General features: G+C 47.1%; 1 protein-coding gene across 2 annotated transcripts in view; it reads right to left on the bottom strand.

Annotated features, from left to right (window-relative positions):
• Positions 1-598: 598 nt before the first annotated feature.
• Positions 599-14,228, bottom strand: part of hmcn1 (hemicentin 1) — an 81,677-nt gene continuing 68,047 nt past the window's right edge. Inside the window, exons 75-107 of one of the 2 annotated variants that reach the window (XM_005733124.1) lie at positions 13,620-13,776; positions 13,379-13,500; positions 13,074-13,238; positions 11,884-11,991; positions 11,600-11,737; positions 11,392-11,526; positions 10,973-11,242; positions 10,370-10,560; positions 10,046-10,259; positions 9,820-9,954; positions 9,543-9,733; positions 9,379-9,460; positions 9,018-9,287; positions 8,715-8,885; positions 8,452-8,622; positions 7,858-8,028; positions 7,591-7,761; positions 7,327-7,497; positions 7,027-7,197; positions 6,808-6,951; positions 6,529-6,666; positions 6,318-6,439; positions 5,612-5,849; positions 5,453-5,515; positions 5,194-5,313; positions 4,983-5,117; positions 4,783-4,896; positions 4,556-4,681; positions 3,715-3,843; positions 2,359-2,727; positions 2,092-2,211; positions 1,840-1,966; positions 599-1,598 (exon numbers count right to left, since the gene is read on the bottom strand). In XM_005733124.1, the coding sequence (XP_005733181.1) occupies positions 1,232-1,598; positions 1,840-1,966; positions 2,092-2,211; positions 2,359-2,727; positions 3,715-3,843; positions 4,556-4,681; positions 4,783-4,896; positions 4,983-5,117; positions 5,194-5,313; positions 5,453-5,515; positions 5,612-5,849; positions 6,318-6,439; positions 6,529-6,666; positions 6,808-6,951; positions 7,027-7,197; positions 7,327-7,497; positions 7,591-7,761; positions 7,858-8,028; positions 8,452-8,622; positions 8,715-8,885; positions 9,018-9,287; positions 9,379-9,460; positions 9,543-9,733; positions 9,820-9,954; positions 10,046-10,259; positions 10,370-10,560; positions 10,973-11,242; positions 11,392-11,526; positions 11,600-11,737; positions 11,884-11,991; positions 13,074-13,238; positions 13,379-13,500; positions 13,620-13,776 (5,516 nt within the window). In that variant the 3' untranslated portion in view covers positions 599-1,231. The remainder of the gene's footprint in view (positions 1,599-1,839; positions 1,967-2,091; positions 2,212-2,358; positions 2,728-3,714; positions 3,844-4,555; positions 4,682-4,782; positions 4,897-4,982; positions 5,118-5,193; positions 5,314-5,452; positions 5,516-5,611; positions 5,850-6,317; positions 6,440-6,528; positions 6,667-6,807; positions 6,952-7,026; positions 7,198-7,326; positions 7,498-7,590; positions 7,762-7,857; positions 8,029-8,451; positions 8,623-8,714; positions 8,886-9,017; positions 9,288-9,378; positions 9,461-9,542; positions 9,734-9,819; positions 9,955-10,045; positions 10,260-10,369; positions 10,561-10,972; positions 11,243-11,391; positions 11,527-11,599; positions 11,738-11,883; positions 11,992-13,073; positions 13,239-13,378; positions 13,501-13,619; positions 13,777-14,228) is intronic. The other variant, XM_013910866.1, reaches the window with a different exon arrangement.

The following is a 14,228-nucleotide window of genomic DNA, read 5'->3' as shown; positions in this document are numbered from 1 at the left end:
GCCCCTCCCTGAGCCTGGTTCTGCTGGAGGTTTCTTCCTGTTAAAAGGGAGTTTTTCCTTCCCACTGTCGCCAAAGTGCTGCTCACAGGGGCTCATATGATTGTTGGGCTTTTCTCTGCATCTACTGTACAGTATAAAGCGCCTTGAGGCGACTTTTTTTGTGATTTGGCGCTATATAAATAAAATTGAACCAAAACCTCTGTGGAAGATTTCCAGGGCACTCCTGAATCTGTGCCTTGAAGAATTCAGACAGTTATGAAAGCAAAAGCAGGTCCAACCTATTATCAACAAGGTGTGGATGTATAATCAACAACAGCATAGCTTCAAAATGATTTACACTACCAAACATTTGTAAATGTAATAATTCGGATGTAATAATTACTTTTATTTGATATTGCACATGATTATCATTAATCTTCTTTAACTGATAAGGATACGAAGAATCTAAAGACGGAGAAAACTTATCTCTGAATGGCCTTCGAGTTTATCTGTGATCAGAAGCTTTGCGTACGGCGCTCGGGTCCACGTGTGGCACGCTCCGTCATGTTTTGTGCAGCAGTGCTGTGCACGCATATATAATTAGTAAAATCAGCGTTTATCTATTCATATTCGATTTTTATTACAAGTGTGGCATTACATTATGAGAAAAACATATGTACAAATCGTAAAAAAATACATCTTGGCACCAGCTGTTGGGTGGATCATCGCGCTGGTGACGTGAGTTTCTGCCTGAGGCGTTCGTGCGCCAGTACCTGAGCACCAAACCCGAACAGTGACGCCTCCGCTTTGGCAACTGATGGCGCAAAAGTGGGACCCGTCTTCCATTTTTCGTGTTCGAGCCCTTCCCAAAGAAGTTAATAATAGGTTGATGTAAATGAAAGAGAAGCTAATATGTTGTACTCTCTGAACCGGTGGCGTTTCGGTTTGGAAGAGTCGAATCTAACGTGTCTTATAAATAAGTCTGAAGAGTCAGGAGATGACTGACTGAGAGGTTTGGGAGGTTTCCAGGGATTAGAGCTGATAAATAGTTGGTAAGTTTCCTCATGTAAACATCCAGCGTCCTACTTCCTTACACCTTCGGGGCCGTATGCACCCGCTGGCCTCTCTCACACACTCGATAATCTTTTTCCAGTCTGTTTACTGATGCGGTCGCATCCACTAACTCTCACCATGCCACTTTTTGCAGCACTGCACTCAGAGGACGCAGCCACTCGGGTCATTTAAAGTGTTTTCAGTAGGGGTAGGCAGAGACGGCGATGTAGACGATGAAGGTCGTCTGGTACTCGATGCCTCCGTCTTCACTGTAGGACAGGGCTCGGACCTTCATGCGGTACGTGTGGGGCTCTCGTAGCGGCCGCGTGGTGAACAGCACTCCCTTTAGGTTCTCATCTCGCAGAGCAAACGGCAACGCGAAATCCTCGTCCACCACCAGGAAGGAGGTCCTGGGGTGCATCACTCCATCCTGTGTGTAGGCCACCAGCCTGATGAGGTCCTGGTTGGCTGCGATGCCAAAGGGAAGCGACAGCAGCTTGTACTCCAAGGCGTACGGGCTCAGTGCGCACTCCAGGTCATTTGGCTGGCAGTTTCTCAGACAGAACCTACAAAAAGAAAAAAGTTAATTTTGGTTGAATATGGTGCTGGTGGGCCCAGGAGGCAGAAAACAAAGGTTTGGTGTAAAGGCGATGTGAGAAGCCCGAAGAAGAAGGTTTTACACAGAAATCTGCTACAATTTGAAGAGAAAACAACCCGCCCCCGTACTTATATCTATATATGATAAAATATGATCACTTTGTCTCAAAGTTCAGAATGATCAGGTTTCATGTATGTGTGCAGGTTTACCCTGTGACCGGGTCCCTCTGGTAGTTTGGGGGACAGGGGGTGTCAATACACTGGTAGCTTCCTCTCGTGTTGAAGCACATTCGATTCACTCCACACTGGATGTTCTGTTCCAGGCACTCGTCTGTGTCTGCGGCAGATACAGCAAACAGCTACAGTAAGCACAGGTCACACCTCGCTTGAGGGTAAATTGCATGAGTTCCAGTGAACAGGTGGATTGCCGGGTAGACAGAGCGAGCACACCGAGGTTCTCACCTTGACAAGTCTTGCCATTGGTCATGAGGCGGTAACCAGCAGGACAGAGACACCTGTAGCTTCCTGGTGTGTTCGTGCACTCGTGCTGACAGGTGTCCCTCACTTCACACTCGTTGATGTCTTTTTGATGTCACGCACACACAAAAACAGCCACAGAGGGATACACAGAACATCAGTTTTCCAGACCCCACTGCAAATTCTCAGGCAGTAATGAAATGCTGAACTTTCCTCTCCCTCATCTCAACCCTGCCTCTTCTCCATAGTTACCTAAGCAGCGGTGACCCCTGGGCTCAAAGCCCTGCTGACAAGCGAGGACGCCCTGATGTGAGGAATGCACACGCGTCTCCCTGCGGCTCCGACTCCTGTAGCGCCCCCACGCGGGGGCTGCGTAGGAGTGGTAGCTCTGGGAGGCCAAGTTGTGGTAGAGCATCTGGCTGGAGCCGCCGCCGGGGGCGGACTGAGACGTGCGGTAAGTGTACGAGTAACTTTCGTAGCTGGGCAGCCGCTCAAGCCCAGCGCAGGACTTGCCGTCCCCCAGCAGGTGGCGCCCAGGAGGGCAGGCGCACTTGAAGCTGCCGGGAGTGTTGATGCACTGGTGGGCGCAAGGCTGCGGGAGCCGCTCACATTCATTTACATCTGCCCTCGGCACAGAGAAAGACCAGCACCAAGAAAAGGTGGATAAAAGGTTGGAAATGATGCAGAAGTAAAGAAAAAAAGAACAGAGTGATGAGAGGAGCACAGGAGGAGGTGCAGGCCATGAAAGAGGAGAAGGATGAGGGGAGAAAAGGGGATATGCAAGTTACCCCGCTGTATAACAATACATTTTCATGTCAGGGACACAGAAATGTATTGAAACTACAGGTTTAATTTGAATGAGAGAATCACTCCATCTCATAAATAACAAAATTATATTTTCACATTTTATCTGAAGAAGTACATCAGATATGAATTATGTTAAAAAAACGTTCCCAGTTCATTCAGACTATCTGAATAAAGCAGACAGAGTGTTAATGTCCCAGCAGCATCAGGGTACATACGCCATCACAAAGCGCCAGGAAACAGCCAGCCCCAAATATAAAGGTGCTGGAAACACTTTGATAGATCCGAACTGGAGGGAATGAAAAGGAGGAAGTGACAGACAGAGCTGTGAGGTGCTGGTCTTTTTACAGTTGGTGTTTTATGTATTCCTTTCCCTCCTTCCTGTTTCCCTAACAGCTGTCTAACACCGTAGCATCATCTTGAGCTGGCAAAGCCTCTGATATCATGCAGCATTGTTTCTTGGCAAAAAGCAAGACATTTTTTTTGTTTGCGTTTAATAGAAAGAGTTAATCAGCTGTTCTCAGTGAAGCATTTGGTCATGTGAGCAAGCAGTGGCGCGATATGATGACAGCAGCTTTTTAGGCTTTCTGCAGAAGTGAGTGAGTCAGCATCAGAAAGAAGAAAGTGCATTTCTTGAAGCAAGCAAGCTGATGGGAAACATAAGGAAAGAGCACTGCATTTTTATTTTACTGCTCAGGATGTTTCATGCTTGGCTAAGTAGCCCAAAGTAATCAGAATGACACAGCAGCAATGAGGGTTTGATGTTATACCGCACTGGATTCAATTCAAGGCAGAGACACGTACCGACGCAGGGCCGCCCTACTCCCTGGGATCTGTAACCACGGGGGCAGGTGCAGTGGTAGCTGCCTCTGGTGTTCTCGCAGATCTGGTTGTATCTGCACTGATGGGTACCGTCTCTGCACTCGTCAACGTCTGCAACAGGCCACAAGAGACTAACATGCATCATCTTATTAATCACAATATGCTAATCAAAAAAATGCAAGAAACACCTTTTAATTAGAGGCTGGCATCTAGTCGGTTAAACTTCTGGGCTATCGATGTGGTCAGTTACATAGCAGAGGGGGTTAATCAGTCTCAGCAGCTTTGGTCTTAATGAAATTAACAAGAGCTGCAAACAGGAAGGGTTTCACACATGGAGGCCTCTGACTTCCCCCCCTCCTTATATTTCCTGACTGTTTTTCACTAGTTTTGTGTTTGGCTAGGGTCAGTGTCACTGCTGTTAGCGTGACGTGATACATGAACCCTGCAGAGGCTGCATTGTTGTCCGGCTCCTCCAGGACGACACAGAAGATACTAGAAGATTTACAGAGTCTCCCAGCTCAGTTTCAAGAGCATGGAGGAGAATCCAGGAGACACACAGTTACTCTGGGAGAGCTGGACAGGGCCGTAGAAGATCCTTAACCCATCAGCGGGACAGGAAACTGCTACTTTGTGTGGAATTTTTTCATTTCCAGGCTTGAATTCAGCCCTCTACCTTGATCCTTCCACTCCTAACACATTACCCAGTCTGTATCGGTACAGATATGCTGCATGATTATTTCCCCCCACTGAGAATAGATGTGTTTCTCTACATTTTCTAAACAGCGTATTAGTAACTACTCTACAGTACTTCAGTAGCACTCACCCACACATGTTCCATTGCCACCCTTGGTCATACCACTGGGGCAGAGGTCAATACAGATGTAACCACCGCGAGTGTTTTTACACTGCTGATCAGAGCGGCAAACCCTCTGCCTGCACTCGTTGATATCTGCGGTGAACAGAGGAAAAAGGGAAGTTTGTGGCTCCAGGTTTAGTGATAAATTGTCTTATTTTACATAGAACATCAATGGAGAGGAGCGCCTCTCTCACCTATGCAGCGCCTGTTCCTGAGATGAAATCCTGGCTCACAGGCGCAGCGGTAACTACCGACGGTATTCAAACAACGTTGATTACACGGATTTGACTCCAGGCACTCGTTCACATCTGAACAACACAAACATGTCCCGCTGTTATTAGAAAGTCAAATCGATTAAAAAGGAAAGGAATGCCCTTTACGTGTACAATCAAACCTGTACAGCTGTAGCCGTCAGCTGTTCTCCTGAAGCCACGCCCACAGCGCGTGACGCATCTGTAAGAGCCGATGGTATTCTCGCAGTCTTCTGCGTCGTGGCACACATTCCCACCTAGCGAACACTCGTCGACGTCTAGGAGAGAGGAGAGAAGAGGCTTAACGGTGATTTGCTGCCGCGTCGGGTCAGTAGGCGGCGGAGAGTTTTGTACCCTGACACGTCCTCCCGTCGGCTGAGATGGCGAGGCCTCGGGGACAGGAGCAGTAGTAGGTGCCCATCGTGTTGTGGCAGGCATGTGAACACGGATTCCCAACCTCACATTCATTCTCATCTGCAGCACAAAGATAAACACGAATACGAACAATCAGAAACGATCAGATGTTCTAATTATGAATCCATGAATACATCATTTTTAGGTGCAGTTTTTCGGGGTTTGGGGGTAAGTATACGTGTGTTGTGATTAGCATTACCTGCACAGTAAGGCCCGGCAGCCACCAAAGTGAAGCCACGAGGACACTGGTTACTGCGATCACCTGGAGTCACGTTAACAAACTTTAAATTTCGCTTATGTTTGGTGAAAGTGCAACAAAGTATTAGGCAATAGAAGTTGAAACATCTTTTGCGTTCACCTTTGGAGATACTAGCTTGTATGCTGTACTCCAACACCTCCTCCAGTGGGTGGTAGTGTGCACTGATGGCTGCGGCCCTCAGCGTTTCCACCAGGTAGGGCATCTTCCCCTTGGACGGGTCATAGGAGACAGTGTGGTTCCAGGTGTAGGGCACACTTTCCTTGTCGATGCTGAACATGCGAGTGGACAGAGCGTAGAGCTGACCCGGTCCCGTCTGGATGTAGTCCTCTGTGTAGTCCTGGGAAAAAAACACAACAGAACATTGTGCATTTTTATTATTCAGTTTGGCGTCTGTCAGCTGGACCTTAATTTTAGTTTGTTTCCTTGCAATGTGTGACATTAGACTTTAAATTGTTTTTATTGGGTTAAACTGAGTTATTGTGCGTTTATATGAATCTATGAGGTATACAAGACGGGGGACTTGATTTGCTGGTGGGAAGCTTAGAGATGACATATGGCTAAAAAAGAGAGAGAGAAACAAATAATGATAAATTGATGTTTTCTAAAATAGAGGCGTTCACTGTATTCGATTTCCAGTCTTTTCTATGGTTTAAATTTCCAGAAATGCAATAAAACCGTTTTGTAAATATACATGAACTGATGTGTTTTGGTTGTAAACAGGCTGATAAGCATATGCATATTTCTTTCAGTCCCTATATTAGTTTATTAGCTGGCTTCATAATATTCCCATTGCCTATTTGTGTACCTTGATGCCGATGAGAGCATGTGAAGGGAGCTGCAGGATGTGTCCGCTCACAACGATGTCCAAAAGCAAAGCGCCGTCAGAGTCCAGACCCCTGACGATGTGGGTCATCCTCAGGATCTCGCCTGCCAACACACAGTCGCGTCACATATCTTTACATATTAACAGCTGTTTAAAGATTTCATGCCTCCGTGTTGAACCCATGAAATCCTACCTGTGGCAAACTCCACCTGCGTCTCCCGCCTGAAGATACCTCCTGTTAGCGTGTAGCCGTTGACCGCCTCTCCTACTTCATGCGCAGTGGTCCAGTAGACGGGGTTCAGGATGGAGACGAGCTTCCTCATTGCAGGACCTTGAATCAATTTAAAGGTCTTAGATTTATTAGGAGTTCAAGAAAACAGCTGACTTTTAGATGGAGGCAGGAATTAGAGAGCATCATACAACATCTAAAAGCAGAACAGTGATACAACCAACGAGCTAATGGAAAACTGACCTAACGTCCTCGGTACATTAGAGATTGTGGCTTTGATGATTCTGCTGCCAAAGCTGTCGGTGATGGTGGCATTGAGGATGGAGACGCCGAACTCGACATCGTTAATGTTCCCTATGATGCTTCCTCGGGCCTTCAGGGGCCCACCTGATCAAAAGAAACGTGTCTTTAAATGTAAATACAGCAAATGAACACAGAAGCTTTTTTTAAGAGATACGTTACCTGGGCAGGCCTGAGTGTTGCACCTGGACAGCTGAGTAGAGTCTCCTGGACACGGCCGACCACCGTCACTTGGAGACGGACTGTCACAGAGCCGAACACGTGTCCTCTGTCCTCCTCCGCAGGAAGAAGAACATTCTCCCCATGGCTGCCATGAACCCCAGGTACCATCAACTGCAAAATACAAACAGTACAGGTGTACACATCAACACACAAATCACGGCAATGGAGCAGTCGTAGGGGTAATTTAGTCTTACAAGGGAACCAATAACACACGCCTGACCGTGCCGCAGGCTGACTCACCGGGGCACTTGACGGTGCTGCATCTTTGTATCTGTGTATCAGCACCTGCACAAGCTCTCCCACCGTAGGCGGGTCTGGGGTTGTCACAGGTCCTGTAGCGCCTCATCTGACCTCCGTTACATGTCTTGCTGCAGCTGCCCCAGCTGCTCCATGGACCCCAGTTACCACTGACTAACACACAGAAGTGCAAAATGACAGATTCACAAAAGAAAAGATGCAGAAATGAGCGTATCTAAGCAGTCAGTAGCAGTTCAGGTATCTTACTGGGGCAGGGGTTGCTGTTGCAGAAGTCGATTTGCACGTCGTTACCCTCACACTGTCTGCCGCCGTGCTGAGGGGCGGGGCTGGCACAGAGGCGCGTCCTCTGTCTAGTACCCCCCCCACAGGAAACACTGCAGGCTCCCCAGCTCACCCAGGACGACCACTTTCCATCCACTGGAGGACACAAAGTGTATAAAACTGAAATCTGCTTCGTTTAACGAATTCCTAAATCCAGCGGAGATTTTTCTCGAAGCATAATCGCGTCCTTACCGGGACAAGGCTTCTCCTTGCACATTTGTGTTTGGGTGTCTGTGCCCACACACTGTGACCCATCGAACGCTGGAGGAGGGTTGTTGCAGAGACGGATCCTGGACTGCACGCCCCTACCGCAGGTCTCGCTGCATGGGCTCCACGGTAGCCAAGAACCCCAGTTACCTCCCACTATAAGAGCATAAACCTACAGTCCATCATACATATATGTATATACACAGCAGAATAAAGCAACACAGTGCTGCTAGAAAAAAACCCCAACAGATCTGCAGTTTAACAACAGGAAAAATTCATGGAAATCAGAAAAGAAAGTTTAATTAAATTTGGAAATGACATAAAAAAACATTCATATTTGTTTCATGAATATTATTAGATCTGTTTGTCCACACAGGCTAGCCTGCTACGTGAAGTATAAGTAGAATTAGGCAACAAGTCAAGATGTGTGCAAACGCCCAAAGAGCTGGAGTTTCATCAAAAACTAGAATATTAAGATATTTACTGTAGCAAACACCCTCAAATTAAAGTTCTCTTTAATGCCAGTGGTTCTCTTGTTTTTAACTGTGTGTGCCTGCGCATGCAAATGCATTTCCTCACCTGGACATGGCCTGACCCTGCACATGACCACGTCCACTGCCTTCCCCTCACACGGCCTGCCTCCATGCTGAGGCGGAGGACTGCTGCAGGTCCGGACCCTGGTTCTGTTGCCCTCACCACATGTACGTGAACACTCCTCCCAGAGAGACCATTCTGACCAGTTACCATCCACTGTGGAGGGACGAGAGATTTGGTTCCGCATGTGACATTTGCACACGGTCTCCCTTGTAAACACTTGGTTCTAGGCCCTGTTTCAGTCTCACCTGGGCAGGGTTTCCCCTGACAGCTGCGTGTCTCTGTGTCTGATCCTGCACAGTGGCGGCCTCCGTTGGCAGGTAAAGGGTTGTTACACTGCCTGAGCCTCTTCTGGTTACCAACACCACATGACACACTGCAAGGACCCCACTCTGCCCACTCCGAGAAGCCGCCATGGACTGACAAGAACGTTAATTAACTTTGGCACTTGGCGTTAGGTCCCTTTAGACACCAAAATATTGAAAGCATGCATATGAACCGATTTTGCCATTTCTGAATGCAGATGTAAGAATAAACTAAAAACTGCTCACCCCGTATGGTAAGAGTGACCTTGACCAGCACTGATCCAAGCAGGTTTCTTGCCACGCATTCGTACTCAGCTGTGTCCTCCTTTTGCGCACTGATGACCCTGAGGGAGCCATTAGATAAGGCAGAGAAGCGGTTGTTGCCCAGAAGGGGGCGCCCCTGACGAGACCACTCTATCATGGGCGTAGGCTCACCCTCCGCCTGACAGTTGAGCACAGCCGTGGTTCCGGCATCCAGCACCGTCTCCACGGGTTCTACAATGATTGCGGGTGCACCTGGAAGAGCAGCGTGCTTCTATCACATCTATCACTGCAACAAAAACGCTATAATTAAAAGTGCTGCATCCTGACACGGTTAAACACTCACTGTGTAAGGTAAGTGTGACACTTCGCTCCACCACACCAGCGTCATTTGTCGCCACACACATGTAGTTTCCCGCATCTTCACTCTGCCACACACATTGTAAATGAAATCACCGTGACCTTTTCCAAAGCTCACCTTTGTCTTACACAAAAGAGCTGTCTTCCTACCACTGTGCCATAGATGGCCAGGGAGCCGTTGTCCAGTTGACGGATTCGGTTGCTGATCTGGATGTTTATTCCATTTTTGCTCCACTGGATGGTTGGCAGCGGGTCTCCTCGAACCTCACAGTTCAGGATTGCATTCCCGCCCAGGGGTTCAATGCGGTTGGAGTGAAGGTCCCCATCGATGATCGGAGGCTCTGAAGAACAGGCAGATCAGGTCGAGTGTAGAGCAGCTTAGAGAGGTGCAACATCATCAAATTAGTTCATGAAAGCATGCTTTTACCTTTGACATAGACCAAGGCCAGCGACTTGATGGTTCCCACATCATTTTCTGCCACACAGGTGTAGGTGCCGGCATCGTCTTTGCTCACTCTCTCGATCACCAGCTCACTGTGACCGTTCGTTTGATCGTAGTGAACTGAAGCATCAATGGCAGAAAAGAAATAAAATGAAATGACAAAGATTAAGAAATAACGAAAGGAAACCTCTCCGTTTACAACGATTCATACCTGGGATGATGTTGTTATTAAAGGCCCAAGTGATTCTGGGTAGGGGGATGCCACTGACTCCACAGAACAGCGTGAGGCGCTCTCCTTTGTTCAGGGCCACATCCCCAAGAAGCTCAGTGAAGATGGGATGAGTGTGAACCAACAGGGTGACGGTCCAACTGTCCTGCCCGACTGAATTAGTGGCAACGCAGGTGTAACTTCCTGCATCTTCAGGCTGGTTCACCAAAAGGCGGGGGCAGGGTGAAGGGAAAAGGAGCATATAGGTCAAACTCGTGTGTTAAATATGATCAAAACAAAATACTATTCGGTGTTTCTATTTTTTACCTGAGCACTGTCAATAACCAGCTCACCAGATGGCAGGATCGTATACTCCCCCGCGCTTTCGCTGACAGGACTACCGTCCTTTTCCCAGGACAGTTTTGGCTGAGGGACGCCCTCTGCCAAACACACAAGCTGGACCTGACTGTTTTCCACCACCACGACCTCCTGCTCTCCGCCACGAATGAACGGAGGAACTGCAAGAGATTAGGATAAAACCAAGTCACCCTTTTTTATCTTTGCTTTGCTATACACTCCCGATTAAAAGTTTAAAACCAGTTTAAGCGTCGTTTTCAGTAAATTGCATGCTCAAAAATGTTTTATCTCACTCCCATTTCTTCTTGTTGCATGTTGAAGCTCCACTTGGAACCTTGTTAAAATCCAACCATGCAAAATAGGATTTTTTTTGCCATTTTTCAAGTGGTCTTAACCTTTTGATTGGGACTGTATGTCTGGATGTGAGTATAAAATCTGAATGATGCTGTGTTGAAGAAGCAGAACTACTGGAACCATCCATGCATCACCCATCCATCTTTATAGAAAACTCCACAAATGTAGTGTGATGTGTCAAATCACGTCATTTCAATGACTGTATTGACTGGAACCTACTCTGCACAGTAAGGCTCATTTCCAAGCTGACAGTGCCCGCTGCATTGGCAGCAGTGCAAGTGTATCTCCCGGCATCGCTTGGCTGAATGAAGGCGATCTGCAGAGATCCTGAACTGAGGACCCTCAGGCGTACGGTTTCACTCAGTACGCGCCCGTCTTTGTGCCACGTGACTGAGGGGGGAGGGGAGCCGTCAGCTTGGCACCGCAGCGTCACGGAGGAGTCCACAGGTGCCAAATATTCCCGAGTGTCTGAGCTGATCGCTGGAGGGACTTCAGGTGCAAGGAGAAATGTGTGGGGTTAGTACATCAGTATATTTGTTGACATCGTGGGAAACCTGAATTTCAGTGACTTTGGGTGCATTTTGTACACAACTGGTATTATGATCGTGAGGTTGAAATTTCAACATAAAAGTACCTACCTTGCACTCTGAGTCTGGTCTTGCCGAGCGCAGTGCCAGCAGGGTTTTGAGCCACACATATGTACATTCCAGAGTCTGATAGTGATGCCTTGGAGATCTGCAGACTTCCATTCGGGAGTATAGTGGACCTACCACCTAGCACGAAGCCAGAGCCAAAATTTCACGACTGATTGCTTACACCAACTGACAAAAACACAAAATTATTTACCTGTAGTGGGTATGTTGATGCCCTCCTTCTGCCAGGTAATGGTAGGTGTGGGTGAGCCTGTGGCTCTGCAGGGCAGACTTACGGGGTTATTCAGGATCACATCCAGTGCTGATGGATGGGACTCAATCACTGGAAGCTCTGAGGAGAAGGTTTGGAGAATAGTGATGATCAAGAACAAAAGAATAAACCTCCAAATAAAACAAAAAACAAGCCTCTCAATCAGAATCAAGAGCTCTAAAATAAAAATGATTTAAGCGGTGAACCCTGAAGAATTCGTTTTTTACCCTGGACTGTGAGCTGCACGTGGCGGTGGGTGGAGCCTGCAGCATTCTGAGCTGTACATGAGTAGCGTCCAGCATGAGCTAGCTCGGCTGAGGTGATCTCTATCGGACCTGAATGCAGATCGACACGAACAGCAGATAAAATATTTAAAGACAGGCATCAAAATCCTCCTCGACATCTTATCTACAGCTAAAATACACACAAAGTAACCTGACATGTGCCCTTTAGGAGACTCGGGGGGGAAAAAGCGTCTGGACTTATTTAAGCTTCTGACCTTTTCTGTGCATCTTTGCTGACTTGAGGAAATAATCACATGTTTTAAGAGCTTTCTTTACATGCGTGTGTTCCTTTTGTTTCCCTTCTGGCTAAAGGGGAACATGTTCTGCCCGGTGATGTAGGATCCTGATCACTCCAAGTCTGTGTTCCAGAGGGTGGTGGGAGTCAAAGAGGAGGTACTGGTCCATGTGTGTGGGCTTCTGGTAAACTTTAATGTTGAGGTTTCCATTCCCTTCAAAGCCCACGGCACAGTCCAGGAATGGCAAACTGCCATCTTTGTGTCTTCACAGGTGAACTTTATGTTTTTATCCACTGAGCTGATGTGAGCAGTGAAGGATTCTACTTCCTGGATTTAGATTTTGACCCAGGTGTCATCAACATACCTGTATGGGAGGCTTTTTCCCCACTTCCTCCATGTTAAGTTTGGCTACAATAGGTGACACCAGGGAGCCCACTGCACAGCCATGTTTTGTCTGTAAAATCCTTGTTGTAATTAAAATATGTGGCGGTGAGGCAGAGCACAAAATCTGAGTGAGTGAGCTCGTTCTGTTTTTTCAAGGAGCTGTCTTGTCTCAGTAAATCACATGATAGGATGGAGCTAGGTCTCACAATGGGTTCACCCAAACATTGGCTGATCGTGACCCACACCCGTTTTTACACTATGACTCATGTGATTAGGCAAACGATCAATAGGGGGTCCAGGACCCTCCTGGGGACACTCCCTTTGGTCTTAAAATCTGGGACTCCACCAGTTGCTCTCAGAACTGAAGAAGGTGAAACGTCTTCAAGAAACTTAAAGTAGTCCAGACGCTTTTCTGTCCGAGCTCCTTAGACTACGATGGCCTAGATGACCGAGAACCTTCACCGACACTTTGGTTTGGTGAGTTCATCAGCAGTGGGTATATTTAAAACATACCTGTTGCCAGGATGCTATATCCCAGACCCTCTATGGGCAGCTTCATGCCAGCTTTGCTCCAGTGGATTGTGGGCTCCGGGATGCCAGACGCAGTGCACGGAATGACCACCGGGGACAGCCTGGTCACGACTAACTCTGTGAGTTCATCTGCTATTGACGGAGGAACTAGAGGAACAGATGCAATATGAAAATCCACAATGTAGAATAAACTCGCACAGATGAACGATCCATTACTTATTAGAAAGAAAATTAACTTAATTAACACAAAACAAAAGGAATCTGTAAATAACTGTTGTGTTACCCACCGTTCACAGTCAGGTTGATGGATCTGGTGTCTTCACCTGCCTCGTTAGAGGCAGCGCACTGGTACACAGCCGTGTCCTCCACTGTGGGCGCTATAACTACCAGTGAGCCCGATGACAGTAATCTGGAAACGATTAAGAGATGGCGTTCGTATTTCTATACACTTAAAGTGAGACGGTTTTGTTTTTTTCTGAGACAAATTTGAATATATTTCACTAGGAAAGAGAAGGAGAAAACTCCGACCTGTATATGTTCTGGTTCTGGTCTGTGTTTATAAGTCGGCCATTTTTCCTCCAGCTGACAGTGGGTTTGGGTATGCCTGTAGCCTCACACGACAGAGTGGTCTGAACGTTGACTATAACTGTGACATTGGTGCGACCATCAGCGATGGAAGGAGGCACTAAAAGACAGGAAGCAGTAGTAAAGTAACTGTCATTTGAATACATCTATGGTACATATTTGCCACCAGTGTTGGGAAGGTTACTTTTAAAATGTATCCCACTACAGATTACAGATTACATGGCCCAACATGTATTTTGTAACGTATTCCGTTACGTTACTCAATGAGAGTAATGTATTCTGAATACTTTGGATTACTTAATATACTGTCAGGCTTTTTACAACTACATGAATGAACTATTGCTGTGTGAATTATTACTTTTACTGACGGTTACTCTCCGTACCAACACCAACTAGACTTTTAAATCTTAATATAAATGAGTAACAGCAGGTGAACATTAGGTAAGGCTGCACTTTTTGCAGCGATCTCAGATAGAAAACTATTCTGCATGAATAGAAAACAGGTCCGCGGCTCCAAACCGTAGTAAAGGGACCTCTGGCTAATATGTCGGG

Source organism: Pundamilia nyererei, unplaced genomic scaffold, assembly GCF_000239375.1.
Source record: "Pundamilia nyererei isolate P.nyererei 1_Seehausen unplaced genomic scaffold, PunNye1.0 scaffold00050, whole genome shotgun sequence".
NCBI lineage: Eukaryota > Metazoa > Chordata > Actinopteri > Cichliformes > Cichlidae > Pundamilia > Pundamilia nyererei.
This window is presented reverse-complemented; position numbering and strand designations above follow the sequence as displayed.